Raw genomic sequence first — 25,892 nt, 5'->3', positions numbered from 1 at the left:
CTGGGAAAGACCCACAATACTGCACAAACTATAGACACTCCCTTTTGAATTCAGATACCAAATTACTAGCAAAAATTTCTAGCAACTAGATTGCAGGATAAAGTAATACAGCTGGTACACTCTGATCAAACGGGGTTTATGATGGGACGAGAAACTAAGGATAACACCATCCGGGCCCATTGGATACAGAATGGACCTAATAAAATACCAAGGGTAGTGCTATCAATGGATGCCAAAAAGGCTTTTGATAGAGTGAAGTGGATATTTATGATAGAAGTACTAAGAGGAATAGGGCTGGGGGAACGGATGATGGGGTGGGTATCAGCACTATATGCTGGACCAAAGGCAAGGGTAAAAGTTAATGGGACCCTATCAGGAGGTCTGGATATACGAAATGGTACAAGGCAAGGGTGTCCACTGTCCCCAATATTATTTGCCCTCGTGTTAGAACCTTTCCTATGCAAAATAAGGGAAAATAAAGGAATAAGGGGAGTAGAAATAGGACCTAGAGAGTACAAAGTATCAGCTTACGCTGACGATTTGTTATTTTTCCTTTCAAAACCCCAAGAATCCATTAACCTCCCTGGCGGTATGATTATTTAGGATTTTAGGTGCTGAAAGCGGTACAATTATTTTGCATGGAAATTTGGCGTTTTATATTGTAGGCCTGTAATTCTTAACAATAACACACTTAAATTTGTCTAAACAAGAGTCTAGTAGACATCCCGGGTATGATAAAGTTTGAAACACAAAAACATAAATTATAATATAATAAATAAAAATAAATAATTAAAAAAATATATATATATAATAATAATAATAAAATGAATTTCCCCACGATTCACTATCGCTCAATTCTGCAAGTGTTCTAATTTACTATCGCTGTTTTCTAGCTGGTCTAAAGCCACTTTTGATGTAAAGGGACACTTTTTGGTTGCTATGGACAATCTCCAGTTTCCAGGCAGAAAGAACAGTATATATAATATAAAACTGCATGCAGGGAATGGGCCAAAGCACCGGGGACAAAAGGGATGTGAAATAATTTCATACAGTACTGTAATCTGTAAGATTACATGACCAGTGTATTCCAGATGTACCCACCTACTTCCTCTTACCGCTATACCATTTTACTCTGGCCCCTTTTTCCTCTTATCTTGATTAACGAGACCACACCAATTTACTGGAGTATAAACTGGCCACAACAGCCTTTTTATTAAACAAAATGAATAAATAACTCCAATAACCTTAAGTATAAAAATACCATATAACTTCAGTGCAAACGACATATTATTAACCGCAATCTGTTGGTCAATGGCAGAGCTACCCCCTTTTACCACATATCAAAACAATACACTGCGGGAACCATTTCCAACTTGATAGGCCTCCAGCTGTGCCGCTCGGAGACAACCCCTTGCCCGCAGTGTAAACATACCGGTATTCCATTTCGGGAATACACCGGAGGGGCCATACTATCGATGACCCCCCACCCCTTTTTACCACATTTGTTTACTGCTACCGCCACCGACCAACAGAAAAAACACAGCCACAGCCCGAAAGGATGAAACCTTATCCTTAAGGGCCCCTCCACACCCTCAATGCCCTTTGGATTCCATCCTGCAGCCCCATGGTCCACAGATCTATCCCCACATCCGTGAGGTGAACACCATCCCCGCGTAAATAAAGGCCAACATTAATCTCCAGTTCTCTATGCCTTATCACCATACCCCCCTGTTGCACCCGAAACCTCCCCACTACCTTGTTAACGCGTATTCGTGCTTTGTTAAGCCGTGCAACAGATCTTGCCATCCTCCAGGTGGTTCGTGCCACCATGTCGGACCATAACAGAAGGGTATTAGGAAAAACCGTGCGGATATATAACAAATCCGACTTAACATCTGCCATTAATGCTCTGACCGTACGTACCCCTAGATCATTTCCTCCTGCGTGAATGACCAACACGTCTGGTGGTCTGTCTAACCACGCATAACGTTCTACTTCTGGAACAACTCTACCCCACATCATACCCGGTCTCCCCAGCCACCTGATATATGCCTCTCTCCTTGATATTCCCAGCTGCCGCCCATCGGGTCTCGCATCACCTCTCCGGGCCCCCCAACACACGTAAGAGTGCCCAAGAATCCAGATAAGGCGTGGAGCGCCTCCCTCTGAAATGAAAAGATCACAAACCAAGGCAACGTCATTTATAATAAAAACTTAACAAAAACGGACTTTCCCTTTTTTTTTTTTTTTATTCTACAATCAGCTGAGGTCGTATGTAGGTGCGGAACCTTCTCGATTCCCATCTACCGATCCTCCTCACGGCTGCCTCATCCAACCCACATCTGGCAGCTTCGGTAGCCGCCCCAATGCGGAAGGAGTGTGAAGCGTAAGCCTTCCCATCCAATCCCAACTTCGTCAAGCATTTTCTAAATACTGCTACAAATTGAAACTTAGATAAATAAGACCCGTTCTCATGACGCAAAAATGGTCCCCCACCTGTCGGCCTTACCCGTGCCAATTCCTCGACCGCCCTTACCGGGCATACCGTGGATCCAGGCAGAGCGAACAACCATACGTCCACCCCCTTCCCCGTCTGATCAGTCTTTGACCTCCGCAATCGCAAACACACTTTATCCCTGTGTGACCTAACGTCCTGTACCAAGATGCCACCTGCAGTCCCCCGTGCCGGGCTAACCAATTCCCCAATCCTGAACGCTCCAAAAAACGCTAACGAAAAAGCTGCTGTAAACAGCAAACATTCATAACTAGAAGAACATATTGACCCTAACTGCCCGCAAATGGACATCAGGTTTGCAAAAGTGACGGGCCTTCTTGTATCTTTTCTCTTTTGTCCTTTTTTGTACCCCTTGAGGGCTTGCCTAACCCAAAATTCCTTCGTCCAGTCCTCCCTCCTTTGTAACTTGAAAAGAAATGACAAAGCCGCCATCTTCTTTTCAATGGACGAAACCGCAACCCCGTTTTCCATATTTCTGGACACAAAATACAAGACCAGTAATCTCACCTCGGACCCATCCTTCTCCACCCCAGCTTCGTGGATTAGACCCGCCCATTCTCTCCATACCTTCACATATGCCATCCAAGTGGAATTACTCACTGATTGCTGGATCCATCCTGCGGCGACTCCAATGCCAGCCCCCAAATCCATTCCGGGCAAGGAATCCCTTCCTTCTCTGCCGCCGGAGCTAGTTCCCTGAACTTGTCCCACTGAAAGCGAGACAGCGAATCAGCCAATGAGTTGTCAATGCCCGGTATGTGTACAGCATATATAAAGATATTCAATTGCAAGCACCGCAATACCAACTGTCGCATCAGCCTAATGACAGGTTGGGAAGACGCTGACATGCGACTGACGACCTGCACAACCCCCATGTTATCGCAATTAAGCCTCAACTTTAAATTCTGGCAAGACCGCCCCCATAACTCCATAGCCAGCACCACTGGAAACAGTTCCAACAGTACCAGGTTACGAAGAAGCCCTGCCTTCACCCATGATTGTGGCTAAGGTTTGGCGCTCCATTGCCCCTGAAAATATGCTCCGTAACTAGCTCCACGTCAAAGTTACTTACCGGGGGGGTGGGTCCAAGATGGAGACCGGAGCAGACGCTGTTACCCTGCAGACCGAAGATCCTGGACGCCCTGAGACAGCCCAGCTGCCGGCGGAGGACGGTATGACAAAGGGGAAGGGGTCCCTGGCCGCCCGAAAGTCCCAGAAAGTCGCCCAAACTACCGATACGCGGAACTCCCGTCCCGCCACAGGCCCCAACATGGCGTCGCAAGCAGGAGAAAGCGACGTGGACCCCGCTGAGAAGGAGCAATCCAACTTTGAGGCCCTCATGCAGGCGGTCACTAACATGCCAGACAACGCTAACAGGCAAGATAGAGCTGATACAGCTGGATATTAGCCTCATTAGGAGAGACATGGACACTTTCCGCTCCCGTCTTGCAGAGGCTGAGCGCCACGTGGGGGACGCAGAAGACACGCTGCAGTCCCACACAGTCTCACTCCGCACGCTGCAAACAAAAATCAAGTCCCTGGAAACCCGCGCGGAAGATGCAGAAAATAGAAATAGGAGGAATAACCTCCGAGTGGTGGGACTACCTGAAGGGGCTGAGGGAGCGGACCCCACTGCCTTCACGGAGCGTCTCCTGCGTACGCTTCTACCACAGGCGCCATTCTCAGACTTCTTTGTGGTGGAGAGGGCACATAGGATGCCTGCTGCCCGGGGGCCCCCGGGAGCTCCTCCACGCACGCTTATTCTGAGATTGCTCAACTTTAGGGATCGAGATGTGGTCCTGCGGGAGTCAAGGAAAACTGAACAACTGCGGTATGAAGGAGCGAAGCTGATGATATTTCCAGATTTTTCGGTGGACACACAGAAGCTGCGTCGATCATTCGACCAGGTGAAGCTCAACCTTCGTAATAGGAAAATAAAATACAGCATGCTGTTTCCAGCTAGGCTCCGAGTCCAGGATGGTGAGATGGTGCGCTTTTTTACCTCCCCTGAGGAGGCATCGCAATGGCTGGAGACTCTGCCTAGGCAGGGGTGACTGCTGCAGGCCGCAGGGTATGTTTACTTTCAACTATCTAATATGTTATGGGGGTCCCCTCCTCCGACTGACCCTGAGGGTTAATTGATCACACCCCCCCCCCCCCCCCCCATCTTCCCTCCAGAGTGGGACGTTTACACACGACCTGAAAGACTTCCTAGGAACTGGTCGCAGTTCTTCATGTTTCACCCACCCGACCACATGTGGATTCTATATTAATCCTGCTCATGACACAGGGACATAGGGGGGTGGAGGAGGGTTGCTCCGAATTTTTGCATTGCATTTTATGGCGGAGTTTGCAACAGTTTAAGAACTGTGCCCCCGGAGGAGTTATGTCTGTTTTTTTATATAATTTGTTCTTTTATCTATAAATTTTTCTCCCCGGGTGATCCAAGATACAAATCTGCAGGGACCGTTAATCCTGTGAAATTTTTGCTGGAGGACTACTTGCACGTACTGTGACACTCAGGTGTCCTTCTGTTCATTTCCCCCGTTGGCAGTTGCCATGACAGTTTCTGGGATGAAGGCACACCGAAGTTCGGGGGGTGGTGCGGGGTGGGGGGATGGGAGCTGGAGTTGGAGCACAGGTTTTTGCTCCCAGTTGGGATTTTTATTTTTTTGCTGCTACATGAGTACTCAATTATATGTAAAGGTCTCCTATATTAAGGGTCAGTGCTATTCTAATACTCATCCACTAGATGGCAGAGATGTTCTTCCTTACAGAGTTTTTACAATGACGAATAAGATTATGCTACTTTTGTGTATTTACATATATAGATGGATATGGATTATGTTGCATAGTCGCCTTTACACATTTCTTGTAAGATTTAAATGACTCCCCTGACTATTTTGTCTTGGAATGTTAGAGGTCTGAATTCCAAGATAAAAAGATCACTGGTTTTCAATTTTTTGAAAAAGTACAACCCGCACATATGTGTACTTCAGGAGACACATTTGGTCGGGAGTAAGACGCTGGCACTCAGGAAACCATGGGTTGGTGCGTATTACCACTCTACCTATTCTTCCTATTCCAGGGGTGTCAGTGTCCTCATACATAAATCCCTCGGGTTTACCCTACTGGATCTACACCTAGATCCTGAGGGGAGATATGTGGCCCTGCATGCGATGTGCGACAGAATGGAATTGCTGATCGTGGGTATCTATGTCCCCCCCCCTGCCACGGTGAACATACTGGGGAAATTAGCCCCAATAATAGCATTATATCCGTCAGCTGGAGTTATATTGACTGGAGACTTTAACATGGTCCCAGATGCAACTCTGGATAGATTTAGCGGGGGGCCCTCTTCCATCTCTCCCCTCTCTCAATGGGCGGAAAATTTCGGGTTCACTGATATATGGAGACTGAGACACCCTAACATGAAACAATATACGTGTCATTCAGCTACACATGCTTCTTTCTCCAGAATTGACCTGATGTTTGCCACGGACTCCCTGCTCTCCCGGATACAGGAGGTTGAGATCCTGCCACGTGGCATTTCAGACCATGCACCTCTCCTGCTTAGACTTAAAACGGATTCACCGGTGGGTGCTGCACTCTGGCGACTTTCGGGTCTGTGGATTACGGACGAGAGGGTGTCCCCCCTGGTGGAGGGAGAGTTGGGAGTCTACTGGGCAATTAACGAGGGCACGGTCCCCCCCCCCCCCCCCCGACACTGTGGGATGCCTTCAAGGCGTATACCAGGGGCCAGTATCAAACTGCGATTGGGAGGGTTAGGAAGGACACCAGACTAGCACTAGAGGAGGCGGAAAAGAGGGCTCTTCTGCTAGAGGATAGATATGTGCATACTAAAGACATACTGACGTATGACGCTCTGCAATCCCTTCACAGGGAAATCTCCCTGATGAGGGTTGAGACCACCAAGAAACAGATACTTGCTCAATCCCAGAGAATTTTTGAACAAGGAGAAAGAACAGGTAGACTATTAGCATGGTTAGCTAAAGAACGCTCCTCCCAGTCACACATTGCCCACATAAAGGACGATAGGGGAAAGCTCTGCTCTGACCCTGCTGATATAAATGAACAATTTGCTAAGTATTACAAACAATTATATACCTCTACTAACACCTCCACTAGTGAAGACCTTGACAGTTTCCTCAATCAAATAGAATTTCCACAACTTTCGGATACGGCTCGTAGTGCATTAGACGCCCCGATTACTCTTAAGGAGGTCCAAATGGCGGTGGGGGCACTTCAGTCAGCAAAAACTCCGGGCCCGGACGGCCTACCAGCGGAGTTTTATAAGGAACATAGGGAGTTTCTGATCCCTAAATTTCATGACCTGCTTTTAAAGATGCTGGGGGAGGGTTGCTTACCTCCATCTATGTCGGAGGCAGTTATAGTAGTTATAGCCAAACCTAATAAGGATCCTACGTCTTGTGCCTCGTACCATCCCATCTCACTGTTAAACCTAGATGCCAAGATAACTACTAAGATACTCTCCACTAGGCTAAATTCGGTTATCCTTTCTATAATTCATGGTGATCAAACAGGGTTTATGCCTGGTAAGGGAACTGACATTAACCTACGTCGACTCTACACAAACATATCTTTTGCGGAGAAAAAGGAATCCCCGGGTGTGGTGGCCTCTTTAGATGCCGAGAAGGCCTTCGACTCGGTTGAGTGGGAGTTCCTTTGGCAAGTCCTGGAAAGGTTTAATTTTGGCCCCAAGTTCATATCCTGGGTAAAGCTCCTCTATAATGGCCCACTGCAAGAATACGCACAAATGGTGTGCTCTCACCTCCTTTCTCTCTGGGGAGGGGGACCAGGCAGGGATGCCCTCTGTCTCCAGGGCTGTTTGCCCTGGCCATTGAGCCCCTCGCTATCCTACTTAGAACGTCTCACAGGGTTAAGGGCATAACGGTTGGTCCGTTGACTGAGAGGCTCTCGTTATACGCTGATGATACGCTATTGTATCTACCGGATGCGTCTGCCTCATTGGAGGTGGCACTGGAACTTATTAATGGCTATGGGGCTTTCTCTGGTATACAGATCAACTGGTCTAAGTCGACCCTATTCTCGCTGTCCCGCGCCCCGGTTCCCGTGGACCCGCAGATACCGCTGGTTATGGTGTCTAGGTTCAGGTACTTGGGCATCGAGATACAGCGGGACCCATCTCAATATCTAGTGGATAATGTCTACCCAATTCTACAGCAATTAACCACCAGATGCCAGGCTTGGAAGTTTCTTCCCCTTACACCGGTAGGAAGAATCAATTTGCTTAAGATGACGTTTCTGCCTAAATTTCTTTATGTCTTTCGTAATACCCCGGTCACCATCCCTAGCTCCTTCTTTACTAAGCTAGATCAATTAGTTAACACCTTTGTGTGGGGAGGTCGAACCCCTAGAGTTGCTCGGGCCACCTTGCAGCTTCCTTTGTCATTGGGAGGTCTGGCACTCCCCTGCTTTAAAAAGTATTACTGGGCAGCAGTGGTTGTGACGGTTCGTTGGTGGTTCTCCCAGCCGAAGTCCAATCCAGCAGTTAACTTAGAGGCCGCTATACTGGGATCTTACTCAGCACTGAGCAACCTGGTCTTTAGGGGTCCAAAAACACATCCAGATATGACGTCCTCAATGTATACGACGGTCAGAGTTTGGGGGCAGATGTCGGGGAAACTTACTGAACCAGGTTCTAGGTCTCCCTATACACCATTATGGGGCAATCACAAATTGAAGCATCTCCAATCAGTTCCAGACCCGGCCTTGTGGGCAAATTATGGTGTTAAAATACTAAAACAGGTAATTTCGGGAGGGGGGATCCTTCCTTATGATATATTAAAAAACGATTTCCAACTCCCCTCGCGAATGTTATTTCGCTATTTACAACTACGCCATGCACTGCGAGCCCAATTCCCGTCGGGAATCACCTTGCACTCACATGGGGTTGAGTCCTTTTTGATTTCCAGACATGTGGACCGAATTCTATCCTCCCTATATATGCGAATAATAGGTGAAGAGCCATCTAAGAAGAACACACTTTTTGACAAATGGAAGGAGGACATACCCGCCCTGGCGGCGGATGACTGGGAGGAGGGCATACAACAATGCATTCCTCTCATGGTATCTGCGAAAGATCGTTATATACAGCTTAAGTTTCTCCATAGGGCGTATTACACGCCGCAGAGATTATCTAGAATTTACCCGACAGTGTCAGATAGATGCCCAAAGTGTGGGGGAGAACTGGGTACCTTTATGCATGTGGTCTGGTCCTGTCCTCTTATACAACAGTTTTGGCTGGAAGTAGTCAACGTGATTAATTTGGTGGGTGACTTACATCTACAGCTAAACCCGATTGTCTTTCTCTTGGGAGTATGTGATAACCTCATACCCAATACTCATAAAAGATTGTTTGTGTTTTATGCCTCGTTCTATGCTAGGAAAACTATACTGCTTAAATGGAAGCAACCTGACCCTCCTACAGTGGCTCAGTGGAAGACCTTGGTCAACTCCACATTGCCATTATATAAGCTTACCTATATCAACCGCAAATGCCCAAAAAAGTTCTCCAAAATTTGGGATGCATGGTCTCACCAATAAGGATTCCTTGTCTCTCTCCCTCCCTCCGTACCTTCCCCCCTTTCCCCCCCTCCCCCCCCAGGGTAAAATAAAATAAAAAATGAGTGTCTAGTATTGGTACTTATTTTTCCACCATAGAGAAGATCATCCCTCTATTAGACACTATAGAATACGATAAGCACAGGATTTGGTATGGGCGAAGATATTGATACTCCTCTATTAAGATTTTTTATATATAACCTGATGATAGGATGTTAAATTGAAAAAATAGTCTGAATTGTAACCATTTGACCTGAATATATATGTATAATTTGTAGCAGCACACTGTTCAATTAATTTTTATTGTTTGTATGTGTATATAATCTCCTTATGGAGCAAATAAAAACTTTTTTTTTTTTTTTTTTTTTTTTTTAACAGAAAAGTTACTTACCGGACCTGACATCCACACTGCTCGTCCGTTGTACACCGACAGGAATTGATACCATACCTTCGGGTCCTCCCGATGCTCCCGAGTCAACCTGATAAAATGTGTAGGGGCTTTAACTCCCGCCATGGCTGCGGACAGCCTTCTACAAAACACCCTACCCATAGGTATGATCCTACAAGCGAAATTTAGCTTACCTAGCAATGACTGCAGGGTCCGCAATTGCACCTTCCGCATTCCATGCATCTCCCGGATCTCCTTCTGCAAATCCACTAATTTTTCTTGCGGTAACCTGCATTCCATTTGTATCGTGTCGATAACGATACCCAGGAAACTAATCTCAGTTGTCGGGCCTTCTGTCTTCTCAGCTGCCAATGGCACGCCGAACCTTTCCGCAATGTGCTGCAACGTTGACAATAAAATCGCACACACACTGGAGGAAGGAGGACCTATACAAAGGAAGTCATCCAAGTAATGGATAACCGAGTCCAGCTCTGACACATCCCTAATCACCCACTCCAAAAAGGAACTGAATGCTTCGAACATGGCGCAAGAAATGTAGCAACCCATGGGCAAACATTTATCGACATAAAACTGTTCTTGCCAGTGGCAACCCAGCAGCCTAAAGCTGTCCGGATGCACTGGGAGTAGCCGAAACGCCGCTTCTATGTCGGATTTTGCCATCAGTGCCCCCTTTCCGTACCTCCTAACCCACCACACCGCTGCATCGAATGAAGTATAGGATACAGCGCAGGCATCAGGGTCAATGAAGTCATTGACCGAGCCCCCTTTTGGAAAGGATAAATGCTGAATTAACCGAAATTTATTTGGTTCTTTTTTTTTTTTTTTTGGGCACCACCCCCAGTGGGGACACCACTAAATCTGGTAATGGCTTCTCCGTGAATGGCCCTACCATGCGGCCTAACGCCACTTCTTTCGCCAATTTTTCACCCACCACCCCCGGGTGTTGCAATGCTGATTTTAAATTCCTTGCCATGGGGGGGAACCACCTCCAAGGTGCATGGTATTTTGAACCCCTCCCTAAAACCTGCAATGATTAGCGATGCTGCTTCCTTATCCGGATACTTACTTAGGAAAGGCAGCATCCTTTCCACCTTCACCGGCGTCATCCCTCTTGTTAGCAGGCTCTCCGGTACGTTTTCCTTTTTTGAAGCATCTGGCGAATGTGTGGGCTCCCCCACACCCTGAGCATTCGTGCTTGAATTTGCACGAACCCCCAAACTTACAGTTGCCTTCGTTGTATTACAAACACTCCCCATTTTTTACCGGCCGGTAGTCCTGAGGAGTGTGTACCCCCGGCCCCCCCTTGAAAAAACTGAGGCGAGGCCTTGGCCGAGGACATCAGTCTCATCCACAGACTAATGTCCTTATGGTCCCAACGCAGGGCCGGACGAAGCGCTCTGCGTTGCCGGAACTGCTCGTCATAGCGCAGCCAAGCCGTTCCCCCATAAACTCTGTGAGCCTCCCCGATAGCATCCATATAACAAAACAACCCCGAACAATGTTCAGGATTCTTTTCGCCAATGACGCTAGCCATGATAGCGAACGCTTGTAACCAGTTAACAAACGTCCTTGGAATCAACCTGTATCTCCTCTTTTCCTCCTCTTCCTTCTTGGAGTCATCAGGCGTAACCCTGTCTAAATTAAACTTTTCCAACGGCAACAAGGAAAAGATTTCCACGTATTCCCCTTTTTGAATTTTTTCCCGAACCTCCTGTTTCAGATGCGCACCCAGCGGGCCCTCAAAACAAACGTATACCTCGCATTTCGCTGCGTCCGCGATCCTGACAATGTCCGTTCTACCCAGAGCCTCCGCTGCCCCTCTTTCTCCCATCCTTTCCTTACTGACCCCCGATTCCAGGGTCTTGTCAGCAGACACCCCTGAAGAGACTTCTACCTCCCCCCCCGCAGACGCGCCCCCGCCAGTCCCTTGCGCTCCTTGCGATGCTGAACTCGTGGTCGCCTGAGGAGGTTGTTCCCCGAAGCGCCCCACTAGTGCCCTCAGGCCCTCCAACAGCTCCTGAAGTTGTCCCCCGGACCGGCGGATCCTGGTCCCGCCAATTGGTGGTCCTGGCCCTGTCCCTGCAAACGTGGCGGGTGGGCGGCTACCCCTGCCGTACCCGAGGTAACCATGGCCCATATATTTTGTAAGTCATTGGTGACAGAAAGATTATTACTGGACTTGCCGGGCCGACCCGGAGACCTCCCGACAGCCGCTGATCTGGTTTCCACCGCCGTATCTTGCTGGCGTGTCTCGACCTCGCCTTCTTCCAACTCCTCATCGTCCGACTGGTCTCCTTGAGATGGGCTTGCCGGCGTAGTGAGCCCCCCAGGCGCGTCCCTCCTGGAAGCCGTATGTCCCCGCTGGGACGCGACCTGTCCGACCTCCGAAGCCCCGCCTCCCGACTGGAGTCCGCGTTGCCCTGGAGTGACTGACATCCGTCCGGCCTGATCAGTCCTCTGGCCTTCCCTCTGCAGCTCTCTCCCAACGCCAGGTGACCGATGCCCACCTGCGGTGTCGGTATGGCTTCTAGTTACGGCCCTGGACGCTGCTGCAGCTGTCCTCTCCCTTCTGTCCTCCCCCCTCGGCTCGTGCTGAGCTGCTGGGGGGTCCGCTCGCTCCCGCCTGGGCCCTGTAGTTGGTGAACCGGCGCCATGTTGCCTCGTAGCCCCGCCCACCGCGCTGTGGCCTCGGCGTGTGTTCCGCCCGGGCCCCGCAGCGGCCGTCGGGTGACTCCTCTTGGCCGGTGGGGCTGACTGTTCCCCCCTAGGGTTTCGTGCCTGGCGACCCGATCGGCCACCGGGTCCTGGCGAATAACGCGCCGGAGGCTGCGACCTCCACGCACGCGCAGTCCCCTCACCTGCCGCCGCCGAACCGCCAGCCTCTGCATCGATGATCCCCGCCACCTGGCTATGGAGCCACTCCGGTCCCCGGGACGCCGCTGCCTGCCGCAAACGAGCCAGGATCAGGTCAATGTCGGCCATGGTTGTGGAGGAGCAGAGAAAATCTGCCTCCTCGTGTCTTTCCTCGCTCCACTGACCCAGTCCAAAACTCCGCCCCTCCTTTTGTATGGCCGCTCCCCTCAAGTTTCCTGCTGCCTCCGCCCCCCACCAAAACACAAGCCAGCTTAACCCTGTGTGTCACTAGACACACTGTCATGCCCGGCCCTGCACTATTCTTTTTTCTTTTATGACGTTCCGGGCCTCACTATACTGTATGTGTTATGATTTTTACATTTTTTGAATTTGCCGCCAGGCTCCGCCCCGTGCGTCGCGACACTCGCAGGGAACGGAGCCTGGCACGGAGAGGCTTCGGAGGAGACAGAGCCCACAGACACAGCGGGGGACATCACAGGATCCTGGGTACAAGGTAAGTAACGCCGCATCAGGATCCTGAGATGTAATCCCGAGTGTGGCTCGGGGTTACCGCTAATGGGACTGAATTTTAACCCCGAGCAACACTCGGGAAAACCGCCAGGGAGGTTAAAGAAGTGATGCAGGAGGTGACAAAATATGGGAAATTATCAAACTTTAAAATAAATTTGGAGAAATTGGTATTACTACCCTGTCATATGCCATCATCAACTACATCTCTGCAAAACAAATACCCGTTTATCTGGAACAGGAATTCTTTGTTTTATTTGGGAGTACATATATCTGCAGATGTAAAACTACTATATGAACAAAATTATAGTCCCCTACTTGCCAAAATAACAGAGGATTTGCATAGCTGGAAAGGACATATGTTAACAATGTTTGGGAGGATCAACACCCTTAAAATGAACATAATACCTAGATTATTATATATACTGTACACAGTACCCATACCACTCCCCCAAATATTTTTTAAAAAGGTACGTAAAGAATTCCTATCGTTCATATGGAAGAATGGAAAAGCTAGAATAGCATATAACATCTTACACAGAAGGAAAGAGGAGGGAGGAGTAGGGTTGCCAGACATTGCAATGTATTACAGAGCAATGACTCTGGTATGCATACTAAACTGGTGTCATGACTCTGAAAACAAAGCATGGGTGTTGATTGAAAAAAACATGGCAGAAAGGGATTTAGCGGGGGCACCATGGATACCAGCCAAGGACAGGGTACTATCTAAATGGACATCTCCATTAACTCGAAATGCACTGGCAGTATGGGATAGAATAAATAAAATGGTTAAATATGCTCCTAAAATGTCTCCTTTAGCCCCATTGGGGGGTTATCCATGGTTCCCCCCTGGAGAAGAAAAGGGAGCGCTAGGTCCATGGGAATCAGGAGGGAACACAATGTGTTTAAGATATGCCCCCCTAGGCACTCTTATGTCCCAAGTAGAACTGATATAGTTACAAGGAGACATGAAGATGGCAGGATGGAGATAATACCAAATGCAAAAAATTTTTAAAAAATAGAACAAATAAGGCTCCAAAATATGTTAACCACATTTGAGAAGATGTGTATGAAGATATCAGAACCCAATCATTTATTGTCACAGATGTATAAACTAATGCTTAGCGAACAAGAAACCACAACACCATATTTTATTAAAGAGTGGGAAAATGAACTAAACTGTACATTTACCCCATCACAAAGAAAAAAATGAATAGAAGTAACACACTCATCATCTGTAAGCTCATCTATTCAGGAAATGTCATACAAATTTTTGACTAGATGGTACAGAACCCCAGTGCGATTAGCACAGATATATCCAAATGCAGATAATCGTTGCTGGAGGTGATGTAAAGATAGGGGTACATATCTTCATATTTGGTGGACATGCCCTAAGATCAAGGTATTTTGGGAAGAAATAGCCCCATGGATCAAAAGAATGTCAAATAAATGTATAGAATTAACACCAATACATTTCCTGTTCCATGGGACTATTGGATCCACAAGATCTTATAAAAATAGTCTCACACCACATTTACTAAACACAGCAAAGAGGTTAATACCCAGGTACTGGAAACAGGCTACATGCCCCACATTAGGAGAATGAAAAAGGGAAGTGGAGAAGATGATGGAGGCAGAAAGGTGGGTTTATATGACCAGAAATAAACAGGACAGATTTGAAAAAATATGGGCAAAGTGGGAAAACCGATAAGGTGTTAGATAAAATTAATTAGAAGCCATTGTCGGAAGTCAAGACAAAAGCTAAAGGGGAATTTGATAATGGGGGGGGGGGGGGGGGGGGAGTAGGGAATGATCCACAACATTTCTTTTATAATTTTTTTTTTTCTGTATTTGTTGTTTGCTGATAAGACTATTAAATTAAATTAAATTTGTGATTGTGTGGCATAGGCTGATTGTACGGGATGGCTCCCTCTGAGGCATTTGCTTACCTTTTCCACTCTCCCCCTTCCCTTACCCTTCCCTTTTTTGTTTTTTTTTTCTCACGTAATAAGTTAATAATATACACAAAGCACAAGCACGTGAACATTTTTGAATTATTATAATATATTCATAAATGAGGGGAGGGTTTATCGCCCCTATCCCCCTCCACTTAATTTTTTCTTTCTTTTTTTCTTTCACTCACATTTAATAGGTAATAATAGAGGTAGAGGACAAGCACTTGATATTTTTGAATTATATAATCAATAAATAGGGCAAGTTTTCCCCTCACCCCCCCTCCTTTTTTTTTTTTACTCTCCTTTTCACGTAATAAGTTAATAACATACACAAAGCACAAGCATTTGAAAATGTTTAAAATTATTTTATAATGCATTCATAAATGAGGGGAGGGTTTACCCCCCTCCCCCAATCACCCCCCCCCCCTTTTTTTCCCACACATAACAGGTCAATAATATATATAGAGCACTAATATTTGAATAATTTAAATAAGTTTTATAACACTTTCATAAAATTGGAGTTTTTGGTTTTACTTTCTTTCACGTGTAATAAGTTAATGACACATATAGAGCACTGCATTTGAAAGAAGGTCTTTTCCCTTTCTTTCAAATTTTTTTTTTTCCCCCTCTCCTTTAACACGTATTAAGTCAACAATGTATACAGAGTACAATATTGGAAGATCTTAAATTATTTCTATAGCACTCTTATAAAACTTTTTTTTTTTTCTCTTTTCTTCTCTTTTTTTTAGGGTATGGAGGAGGGGGTGTAGAGGGAGCCGTCCCTGTTGTTGGCGTGTATATATAAACCAGGATACTGAATATTGTCCTCTGTCTTGGGGAGATGAGCCATGTAAATGTTTATTGTAATAAGAGAAAAATGTTTAATAAAGAATGAATTGTAAAAAAAATAAGAATTGTGGCAAAACCGCATAAGCATTTCTACTGCGTTTTTGCGACAGAGCAGTGTGAAAGCAGCCTTATAATAGTCGTTGAAGCTGTGCCTCGTCTGCAATGCGTTACTGCAGCATTTTTTTGCTTTAATGCTGGCTGAAGAGGGGTTTTGGCTAGAAAAAATACCTGCCAATCAAATTTGAAAAAGCCAGGCCCACCTCTCATTAGCGCATATGCTGGATTGTAACTGAAACAGTAGGAGTGAGAGGGAGTAAACACTGTGCGGATACCTGACAGTGACTGCAATAAATTCTTCAAAGTAAAGAATTCAATATAATTTTTCAAAGGCCAAGGGGAGGCCTGAACAACTACAAGTCTGCCTAATATAAAACACATTTTCAATTTATTCAACACAGTGTAATATTTAGCATTTTAGATCTTACAGTGTTGAATATTCAATTTAGTAATAACAAACATGTTTACCAAGAATATATCTGCAAGGTGTCCAAGACCAAGGCCGTGCAAAAACACTTCCAGATCACTGGAGGCAGAACAGCTAAAACAAAGAGAAAGAGCCAATGTCATTTTCATCATAACAAGACACAAAGCACAAAAGAATAAGTCCCAAAGGGTAAATTATTTCCATCAAAAAGTCTAAATTGAATGTTTGCAACCTGAAATCAGCCAACCTCAATGCACGATTTAATTGTGCCACTGTGAGGCAAATGAGGTTTAATGTTGGGTAAATGTAAAGTTATGCAGTTGGCAGCTAAAAACATGCATGCATGCATCATATATTATCCACTCGGGTACTACCTACCGCACATATACTGCGGCAGAGCGATCCCCCTGCACTGATCACTGTAATCGTATCAATAGTGATGCCATCGGCAGTCAGTCTCTCCTCCCGTGTCAGTTTTGTGATAATTTTCACTTCAAATTTTGATTTAGTTTTAGTCGTATTTTAGTTATCTGAATTTTTTTCATTGCATTTTAGATGACTAAAATCTCCAGTACATTTTAGTCGACTAAAATCAAATGGGTTTAGTTAAATTGTAATAATGCATTTTTTATCCACTCAAGGACCGGAAGGTTTTACCCCCTTCCTGACCAGGCCATTTTTGCAAAACGGCACTGCGCTACTTTAACTTACAATTGCGCATTCGTGGGACAATGTACTCAAATTGATGTATTTTTTTCCCACAGATAGAGCTCTCTTTTGGTGGTATTTGATCACCTCTGCGGTTTTTATTTTTTGTGCTTTAAACAAAAACAGAGTGACAATTTTGAAAAAAAAAAAAAACACAATTATTTTTTACTTTCTTCTATAAAACACATCCAATGAAAAAAAATGCAAAAAAATCTATTTTTTTCATCAATTTAGGCCATAATGTATTCTGCTATATATTTTTGGTAAAAAACAAAATCTCATCACGTGCATATTGATTGGTTTGTGCAAAAGATAGCGTCTACAAACTATGGGATATTTTTATGGAATTTTTTATTTAATTTATTTTTTGACTAGTAATGGTGGCGAACAGCAATTTTTAGCTGGACTGCGACAGAAACTTTTTTGGGAACCAGTGACATTACAACAGTGATCAGTGCTAAAACATTACACTGTTACTGTACTAATGACAATGACAGGGAAGTTGTTTAACACCAGGGGTGATCAAGGGGTTAAGCGAGTTCCCTGGGTGTGTTTTCTAACTGTGTGGGGGATGGACTGACTGGGACAATACAGATCCATGTTCCTGGTTAGCAGGAACACAAAATTGCTATGTCCTCCCCTGTCAGAACGGCGATCTGCCTTGTTTACATAGGCAGATCCCCGTTCTGCCTCTGTGGGGAACAATCGCGGGTGGCCGGCAGACATCGCGTCCGCCGGACTCGCTGATTGGCTCCCCCACTAGCCAATTGGCACGCGCACCCACACGGGCGGGCGGCAAGTAGTTAAGCAATTCTCTACTCCTGGAGTAAAAATCTAATAACATTATTTATGGTATTAATGTTTGAACATGCATTAGACACATTTAGCTGTTGTGATGTAAAACGTCTTTATAAATAAAACAAAGTCTCGCAAACAAACAAAAAGAAAAAAAGAAGTACAACTTTAACCACTTAAGGACTAGCTTCGTTTTGAGATTTCGGTGTTTAAAAGTTTAAAAGTTTTTTTTGCTAGAAAATTACTTAGAACCCCCAAACATTATATATTGATTTTTTTTTCTAACACCCTAGAGAATAAAATGGCGGTCATTGCAATACTTTTTTGCGCAGCGGTCTTACAAGCGCACTTTTCTTGGAAAAAATGCACTTTTTTGAATAAAAAAAAAAATATGACAACAGTAAAGTTAGCCCAATTTTTTTATATTGTGAAAGATAATGTTACGCCAAGTAAATTGATACCCAATGGCCCATACCCATACTTATACCTATGGTATGGAGATGGGTGGGGGCCATCTTTCCCTCACTCGTCTCCATACCACAGAGATGACAAGTCCCGATCACCTCTGACGCTACCGACGGCTCCGGTAATCGGCGGAGGGTACGGGAGAGTGGCGGGAGGGGGTGGTACCTCTCCCGCCGCCGATAACGGTGATCTTGCGGTGGATCCGCCGCAGAGACCACCATTATCGTAAACACGACCGGCTCCTGAAAAGATGGATAACTCGGTTGTGGCAGCAGCTGCTGCCGTTACCGTGATATCCATCTTCAAAGTGCCGACGTATATGTACAGGAGTCGGTCGGTAAGTAGTTAAATTATAAACCCCCCCAAACGTAAAACTGCCATTGCACATATTACCTGAACGTATTACCAACATATAAATATTAAGAAAAAAACAAGAAAAGCCTTTTCTTAATGTTTTTTCTTTCAGCAGCTTAGTAGATCCCCCCTACATATTTTTATTTGGTAGTGAGTATTAATTTTGACATCAAATTTCGATTTAGTTTTAGTCATAGTCTTGACTAAAGTGCCATTTTACTCATATTTTAGTTGACTAAAATACTGTTAATTTAGTCAACTAAATTAACACTGTCAGATTTCCCACCGCACGATCACAGTCCCACTAGAAGTTGCTGGTCACCGCCATTAGTAGTTTAAAGTATATCGTTTGTATATAGTTGTAGACACTAACTTTCACGCAAACCAATATACACTTATTGGGATTTTTCTTTACCAAAGACATGTAGCAGAATACATTTTGGCCTAAATCTTTGATGAAATTTGATTTTTTCATTGTTTTTTTATTGGAAAGGTCTTATAGCAGAAACTAAAAAATAGCATTTTTTCTTCAAAATGTTTGCCTTTTTTGGTTAAAAAGTGAAAAAGTAAAAACCCAGTGGTGATCAAATGGCACCAAAAGAAAGCTCTATTTGTGTGAAAAAAAAAATCTCGTGTAGGTTCAGTGTTGCATAACCACATAATAAACAGGTAAAGTAGCGCAGTGCCAAATAGCAAAAAATGCCTTGATCGAGGGGGTAAAATATTCTGCAGCTTAAAGTGGAACTTTAGTCGTAAAAATGAAGTCCTGCTAGATCACTTCAGACTGGCTTCTTTTGCAGGCATAGCTATGTGAAAACATTAAAATAAGTGTCTATACTGTTTAACCGCTTCAGCCCCGGAAGATTTTACCCCCTTCCTGACCAGAGCACTTTTGCAATTCGGCACTGTGTCGCTTTAACTGACAAATTGCACGGTCGTACGACATTGCACCCAAACATTGACATCCTTTTTTTTCCCCACAAATAGAGCTCTCTTTTGGTGGTATTTGATCAGGCCAATGTAATCTACAAAAAAAAAAAAAAAAAAAAAAAAAAAAAAAAAAAATCGCAATAAGCGTATATTGATTGGTTTGCGCAAAAGTTATAGCGTCAACAAAATAGGGGATAGTTTTATGGCATTTTTATTATTATTTTTTTTTTTTATTAGTAGTAATGGCGGCGATCTGCGATTTTTAATCGGGACTGCGACATTATGGCGGACACATCGGACATTTTTGACACTATTTTGGGACCAATGTCATTTATACAGCGATCATTGCTATAAAAATAGGATTTTTAAAACAGCTTACCTGTAAAATCCTTTTCTTGGAGTACATCATAGGACACAGAGCCTCAAGTAATTACTTGGTGGGTTATGGGCCTACCTTCAGGTGTTGACACTGGTATAACCAATACAGGAAGTTGACTCCCCTATATAACCCCTCCTCCTTCCAGGAGTCCTCAGTTTTTGTAGCCATGCAATATAAGCAATATACTCTCACCCCATAAAACAGAGGGGCGGGAGGTCTGTGTCCTATGATGTACTCCAAGAAAAGGATTTTACGGTTAAGTTGTTTTAAAAATCCTATTTTCTTTATCGTACATCATAGAACACAGAGCCTCAAGTAATTACCTGGTGGGATGTCCCATAGCAATGCTACTTGAGGGGAGGAAGACACAACCATAGGGCACCCCCAGACCTTGAGGAATTATACTGCTGCTTGCAGCACACTGCGCCCGAAGGCAATATCCTCATTCTATTTTACATCCACTTGATAAAATTTTGTAAATGTATGCACTGAAGACCAAGTCGCGGCCTTGCAGATCTGAAACATGGAGGCCTGGTGATGCACTGCCCAAGAAGCACCAACTGCTCTGGTAGAGTGCGCCTTAACTTGAAAATCATAAGTTCGAATTATAACTTAACAGTGGATTTTGACGCTGCCTGTCCTTTTTTAGGACCCTCTGGCAGAATAAATAAGACAGTCTTACGAATCTGAGCAGTTTTCTTTAAATAGATCTTCACTGCTTTCATCACATCAAGACAATGTAGTGACTTTTCTTCTTTGGAACATGGTTTTGGAAAAAACGATGGCAGGACAATATCTTCATTCAGATGAAAGCCTGAAACCACCTTTGGCAAAAAGCCTGGACGAGGGCGTAACACCACTCTGTCCTCATGAATAACCAACATGGTTTTGGAAAAAATGTCAGGACAATATCTTGTTTGTTCAGGTGGAAACCTGAGACCACTTTTGGTAAAAAAAACCTGGACGAGGGCCCAAAACCACTCTGTCCTCATGAATAACCAAATATGGCTCTTAACCACTTGCCGACCGCCGCACGACTATATACGTCGGCAGAATGGCACGGGCAGGCAAAAGGACGTGTATGTACGTCCTTGCCTGCCCGCGGGTGGGGGGTCCGATCGGAACCCCCCCCCGGTGCCTGCGGCGGTCGGCAAATCTTCCCCGGCGATCGGAGGTGAGGGGGAGGCCATCCATTCGTGGCCCCCCCTCGCGATCGCTCTCAGCCAATGGGATCATTTCCCTGCCTCTGTATTGTACACAGAGGCAGAGGAAATGATGTCATCTCTCCTCGGCTCGGTATTTTCCGTTCCGGGCCGAGGAGAGAAGACTGCAATGTAAGTGCACCAACACACTACACACAGTAGAACATGCCAGGCACACAAAACACCCCGATCCCCCCCCCAATCACCCCCCCCCCTGTCACAAACTGACACCAAGCAGGTTTTTTTCTTTTTTTTTTTCTGATTACTGTATTGGTGTCAGTTTGTGACAGTTACAGTGTCAGGGCAGTGAGTGTTAGGCCCCCTTTAGGTCTAGGGTACCCCCCTAACCCCCCCTAATAAAGTTTTAACCCCTTGATCACCCCCTGTCACCAGTGTCGCTAAGCGATCATTTTTCTGATCGCTGTATTAGTGTCGCTGGTGACGCTAGTTAGGGACGTAAATATTTAGGTTCGCCGTCAGCGTTTTATAGCGACAGGGACCCCCATATACTACCTAATAAATGTTTTAACCCCTTGATTGCCCCCTAGTTAACCCTTTCACCACTGATCACCGTATAACTGTTACGGGTGACGCTGGTTAGTTTGTTTATTTTTTTTATAGTGTCAGGGCACCCGCCGTTAATTACCGAAGATTTAGCCCCCTGATCACCCGACGGTGATATGCGTCGCCCCAGGCAGCGTCAGATTAGCGCCAGTACCGCTAACACCCACGCACGCAGCATACGCCTCCCTTAGTGGTATGGTATCTATACAGATCAATATCTGATCCGATCAGATCTAAACTAGCGTCCCCAGCAGTTTAGGGTTCCCAAAAAACACAGTGTTAGCGGGATCAGCCCAGATACCTGCTAGCACCTGCATTTTGCCCCTCCGCCCAGCTCGGCCCAGCCCACCCAAGTGCAGTATCGATCGATCACTGTCACTTACAAAACACTAAACGCATAACTGCAGCGTTCGCAGAGTCAGGCCTGATCCCTGCGATCGCTAACAGTTTTTTTTGGTAGCGTTTTGGTGAACTGGCAAGCACCAGCCCCAGGCAGCGTCAGGTTAGTGCCAGTAGCGCTAACACCCACGCACGCACCGTACACCTCCCTTAGTGGTATAGTATCTGAACTGATCAATATCTGATCCGATCAGATCTATACTGGCATCCCCAGCAGTTTAGGGTTCCCAAAAACGCAGTGTCAGCGGGATCAGCCCAGATACCTGCTAGCACCTGCGTTTTGCCCCTCCGCCCGGCCCAGCCCAGCCCACCCAAGTGCAGTATCGATCGATCACTGTCACTTACAAAACACTAAATGCATAACTGCAGCGTTCGCAGCGTCAGGCCTGATCCCTGCGATCGTTAACAGTTTTTTTGGTAGCGTTTTGGTGAACTGGCAAGCGCCAGCGGCCTAGTACACCCCGGTCATAGTCAAACCAGCACTGCAGTAACACTTGGTGACGTGGCGAGTCCCATAAGTGCAGTTCAAGCTGGTGAGGTGGCAAGCACAAATAGTGTCCCGCTGCCACCAAGAAGACAAACACAGGCCCGTCATGCCCATAGTGCCCTTCCTGCTGCATTCGCCAATCCTAATTGGGAACCCACCACTTCTGCAGCGCCCGTACTTCCCCCATTCACATCCCCAACCAAATGCAGTCGGCTGCATGAGAGGCATTTTTATGTCCTCCCGAGTACCCCTACCCAACGAACCCCCCCAAAAAAGATGTTGTGTCTGCAGCAAGCGCGGATATAGGCGTGACACCCGCTATTATTGTCCCTCCTGTCCTGACAATCCTGGTCTTTGCATTGGTGAATGTTTTGAACGCTACCATTCACTAGTTGAGTATTAGCGTAGGGTACAGCATTGCACAGACTAGGCACACTTTCACAGGGTCTCCCAAGATGCCATCACATTTTGAGAGACCCGAACCTGGAACCGGTTACAGTTATAAAAGTTACAGTTACAAAAAAAAGTGTAAAAAAAAAAAAAAAAAAACACAAACAAAAATATAAAATAAATAATAGTGTAGTTTTATTGTTCTCTCTCTATTCTCTCTCTCTCTCTCTATTCTCTCTATTGTTCTGCTCTTTTTTACTGTATTCTATTCTGCAATGTTTTATTGTTATTATGTTTTATCATGTTTGCTTTTCAGGTCTGCAATTTTTTATACTTTACCGTTTACTGTGCTTTATTGTTAACCATATTTTTGTCTTCAGGTACAGCATTCACGACTTTGAGTGGTTATACCAGAATGATGCCTGCAGGTTTAGGTATCATCTTGGTATCATTCTTTTCAGCCAGCGGTCGGCTTTCATGTAAAAGCAATCCTAGCAGCTAATTAGCCTCTAGACTGCTTTTACAAGCAGTGGGAGAGAATGCCGCCCCCCCCCCCCCCCGTCTTCCGTGTTTTTCTCTGGCTCTCCTGTCTCAACAGGGAACCTGAGAATGCAGCCGGTGATTCAGCCAGCTGACCATAGAGCTGATCAGAGACCAGAGTGGCTCCAAACATCTCTATGGCCTAAGAAACCGGAAGCTACGAGCATTTTATGACTTAGATTTCGCCGGATGTAAACAGCGCCATTGGGAAATTGGGAAAGCATTTTATCATACCGATCTTGGTGTGGTCAGATGCTTTGAGGGCAGAGGAGAAATCTAGGGTCTAATAGACCCCAATTTTTTCAAAAAAAGAGTACCTGTCACTACCTATTGCTATCATAGGGGATATTTACATTCCCTGAGATAACAATAAAAATGATTAAAAAAAAAAAATGAAAGGAACAGTTTTAAAATAAGATAAAAAAGCAAAAAAATAATAAAGAAAAAAAAAAAAAAAAAAAAAAGCACCCCTGTACCCCCTGCTCTCGCGCTAAGGCGAACGCAAGCGTCGGTCTGGCGTCAAATGTAAACAGCAATTGCACCATGCATGTGAGGTATCACCGCGACGGTCAGATCGAGGGCAGTAATTTTAGCAGTAGACCTCCTCTGTAAATCTAAAGTGGTAACCTGTAAAGGCTTTTAAAGGCTTTTAAAAATGTATTTATTTTGTTGTCACTGCACGTTTGTGCGCAATTGTAAAGCATGTCATGTTTGGTATCCATGTACTCGGCCTAAGATCATCTTTTTTATTTCATCAAACATTTGGGCAATATAGTGTGTTTTAGTGCATTAAAATGTAAAAAAGTGTGTTTTTTCCCCAAAAAATGCGTTTGAAAAATCGCTGCGCAAATACTGTGTGAAAAAAAAAATAAAACACCCACCATTTTAATCTGTAGGGCATTTGCTTTAAAAAAATATATAATGTGTGGGGGTTCAAAGTAATTTTCTTGCAAAAAAAAATAATTTTTTCATGTAATCAAAAAGTGTCAGAAAGGGCTTTGTCTTCAAGTGGTTAGAAGAGTGGGTGATGTGTGACATAAGCTTCTAAATGTTGTGCATAAAATGCCAGGACAGTTCAAACCCCCCCAAATGACCCCATTTTGGAAAGTAGACACCCCAAGCTATTTGCTGAGAGGCATGTCGAGTCCATGGAATATTTTATATTGTGACACAAGTTGCGGGAAAGAGACAAATTATTATTTTTTTTTTTTTTTTTTTTGCACAAAGTTGTCACTAAATTATATATTGCTCAAACATGCCATGGGAATATGTGAAATTACACCCCAAAATACATTCTGTTGCTTCTCCTGAGTACGGGGATACCACATGTGTGAGACTTTTTGGGAGCCTAGCCACGTATGGGACCCCGAAAACCAAGCACCGCCTTCAGGCTTTCTAAGGGCGTAAATTTTTGATTTCATTCTTCACTGCCTATCACAGTCTCGGAGGCCATGGAATGCCCAGGTGGCACAAACCCCCCCCAAATGACCCCATTTTGGAAAGTAGACACCCCAAGCTATTTGCTGAGAGGTATAGTGAGTATTTTGCAGACCTCACTTTTTGTCACAAAGTTTTGAAAATTAAAAAAAGAAAAAAAAAATTTTTTTTTTTGTCTTTCTTCATTTTCAAAAACAAATGAGAGCTGCAAAATACTCACCATGCCTCTCAGCAAATAGCTTGGGGTGTCTACTTTCCAAAATGGGGTCATTTGGGGGGGGGTTTGTGCCATCTGGGCATTTTATGGCCTTCAAAACTGTGATAGGTAGTGAGGAGTAAAATCAAAAATGTACGCCCTTAGAAATCCTGAAGGCAGTGATTGGTTTTCGGGGCCCCGTATGCGGCTAGGCTCCCAAAAAGTCCCACACATGTGGTATCCCCATACTCAGGAGAAGCAGCTAAATGTATTTTGGGGTGCAATTCCACATATGCCCATGGCCTGTGTGAGCAATATATCATTTAGTGACAACTTTTTGTAATTTTTTTTTTTTTTCATTATTCAATCACTTGGGACAAAAAAAATGAATATTCAATGGGCTCAACATGCCTCTCAGCAATTTCCTTGGGGTGTCTACTTTCCAAAATGGGGTCATTTGTGGGGGTTTTGTACTGCCCTGTCATTTTAGCACCTCAAGAAATTACATAGGCAGTCATAAATTAAAGACTGTGTAAATTCCAGAAAATGTACCCTAGTTTGTAGGTGCTATAACTTTTGCGCAAACCAATAAATATACACTTATTGACATTTTTTTTTACCAAAGACATGTGGCCAAATACATTTTGGCCTAAATGTATGACTAAAATTGAGTTTATTGGATTTTTTTTAGAACAAAAAGTAGAAAATATCTTTTTTTTCAAAATTTTCGGTCTTTTTCCGTGTATAGCGCAAAAAATAAAAACGGCAGAGGTGATCAAATACCATCAAAAGAAAGCTCTATTTGTGGGAAGAAAAGGACGCAAAT

General features: G+C 44.8%; 1 protein-coding gene across 1 annotated transcript in view; it reads right to left on the bottom strand.

Moving 5' to 3' along the window:
- The window catches only part of ASZ1 (ankyrin repeat, SAM and basic leucine zipper domain containing 1), a 450,104-nt gene that overhangs the window by 184,215 nt on the left and 239,997 nt on the right, over positions 1 to 25,892 (bottom strand). The window contains exon 8 of the mRNA XM_073619829.1: positions 16,262 to 16,334. Within this exon, the coding sequence (XP_073475930.1) occupies positions 16,262 to 16,334 (73 nt within the window). The remainder of the gene's footprint in view (positions 1 to 16,261; positions 16,335 to 25,892) is intronic.

The sequence above is a fragment of the Aquarana catesbeiana genome, linkage group LG03 (assembly GCF_042186555.1).
Source record: "Aquarana catesbeiana isolate 2022-GZ linkage group LG03, ASM4218655v1, whole genome shotgun sequence".
Lineage (NCBI taxonomy): Eukaryota > Metazoa > Chordata > Amphibia > Anura > Ranidae > Aquarana > Aquarana catesbeiana.
This window is presented reverse-complemented; position numbering and strand designations above follow the sequence as displayed.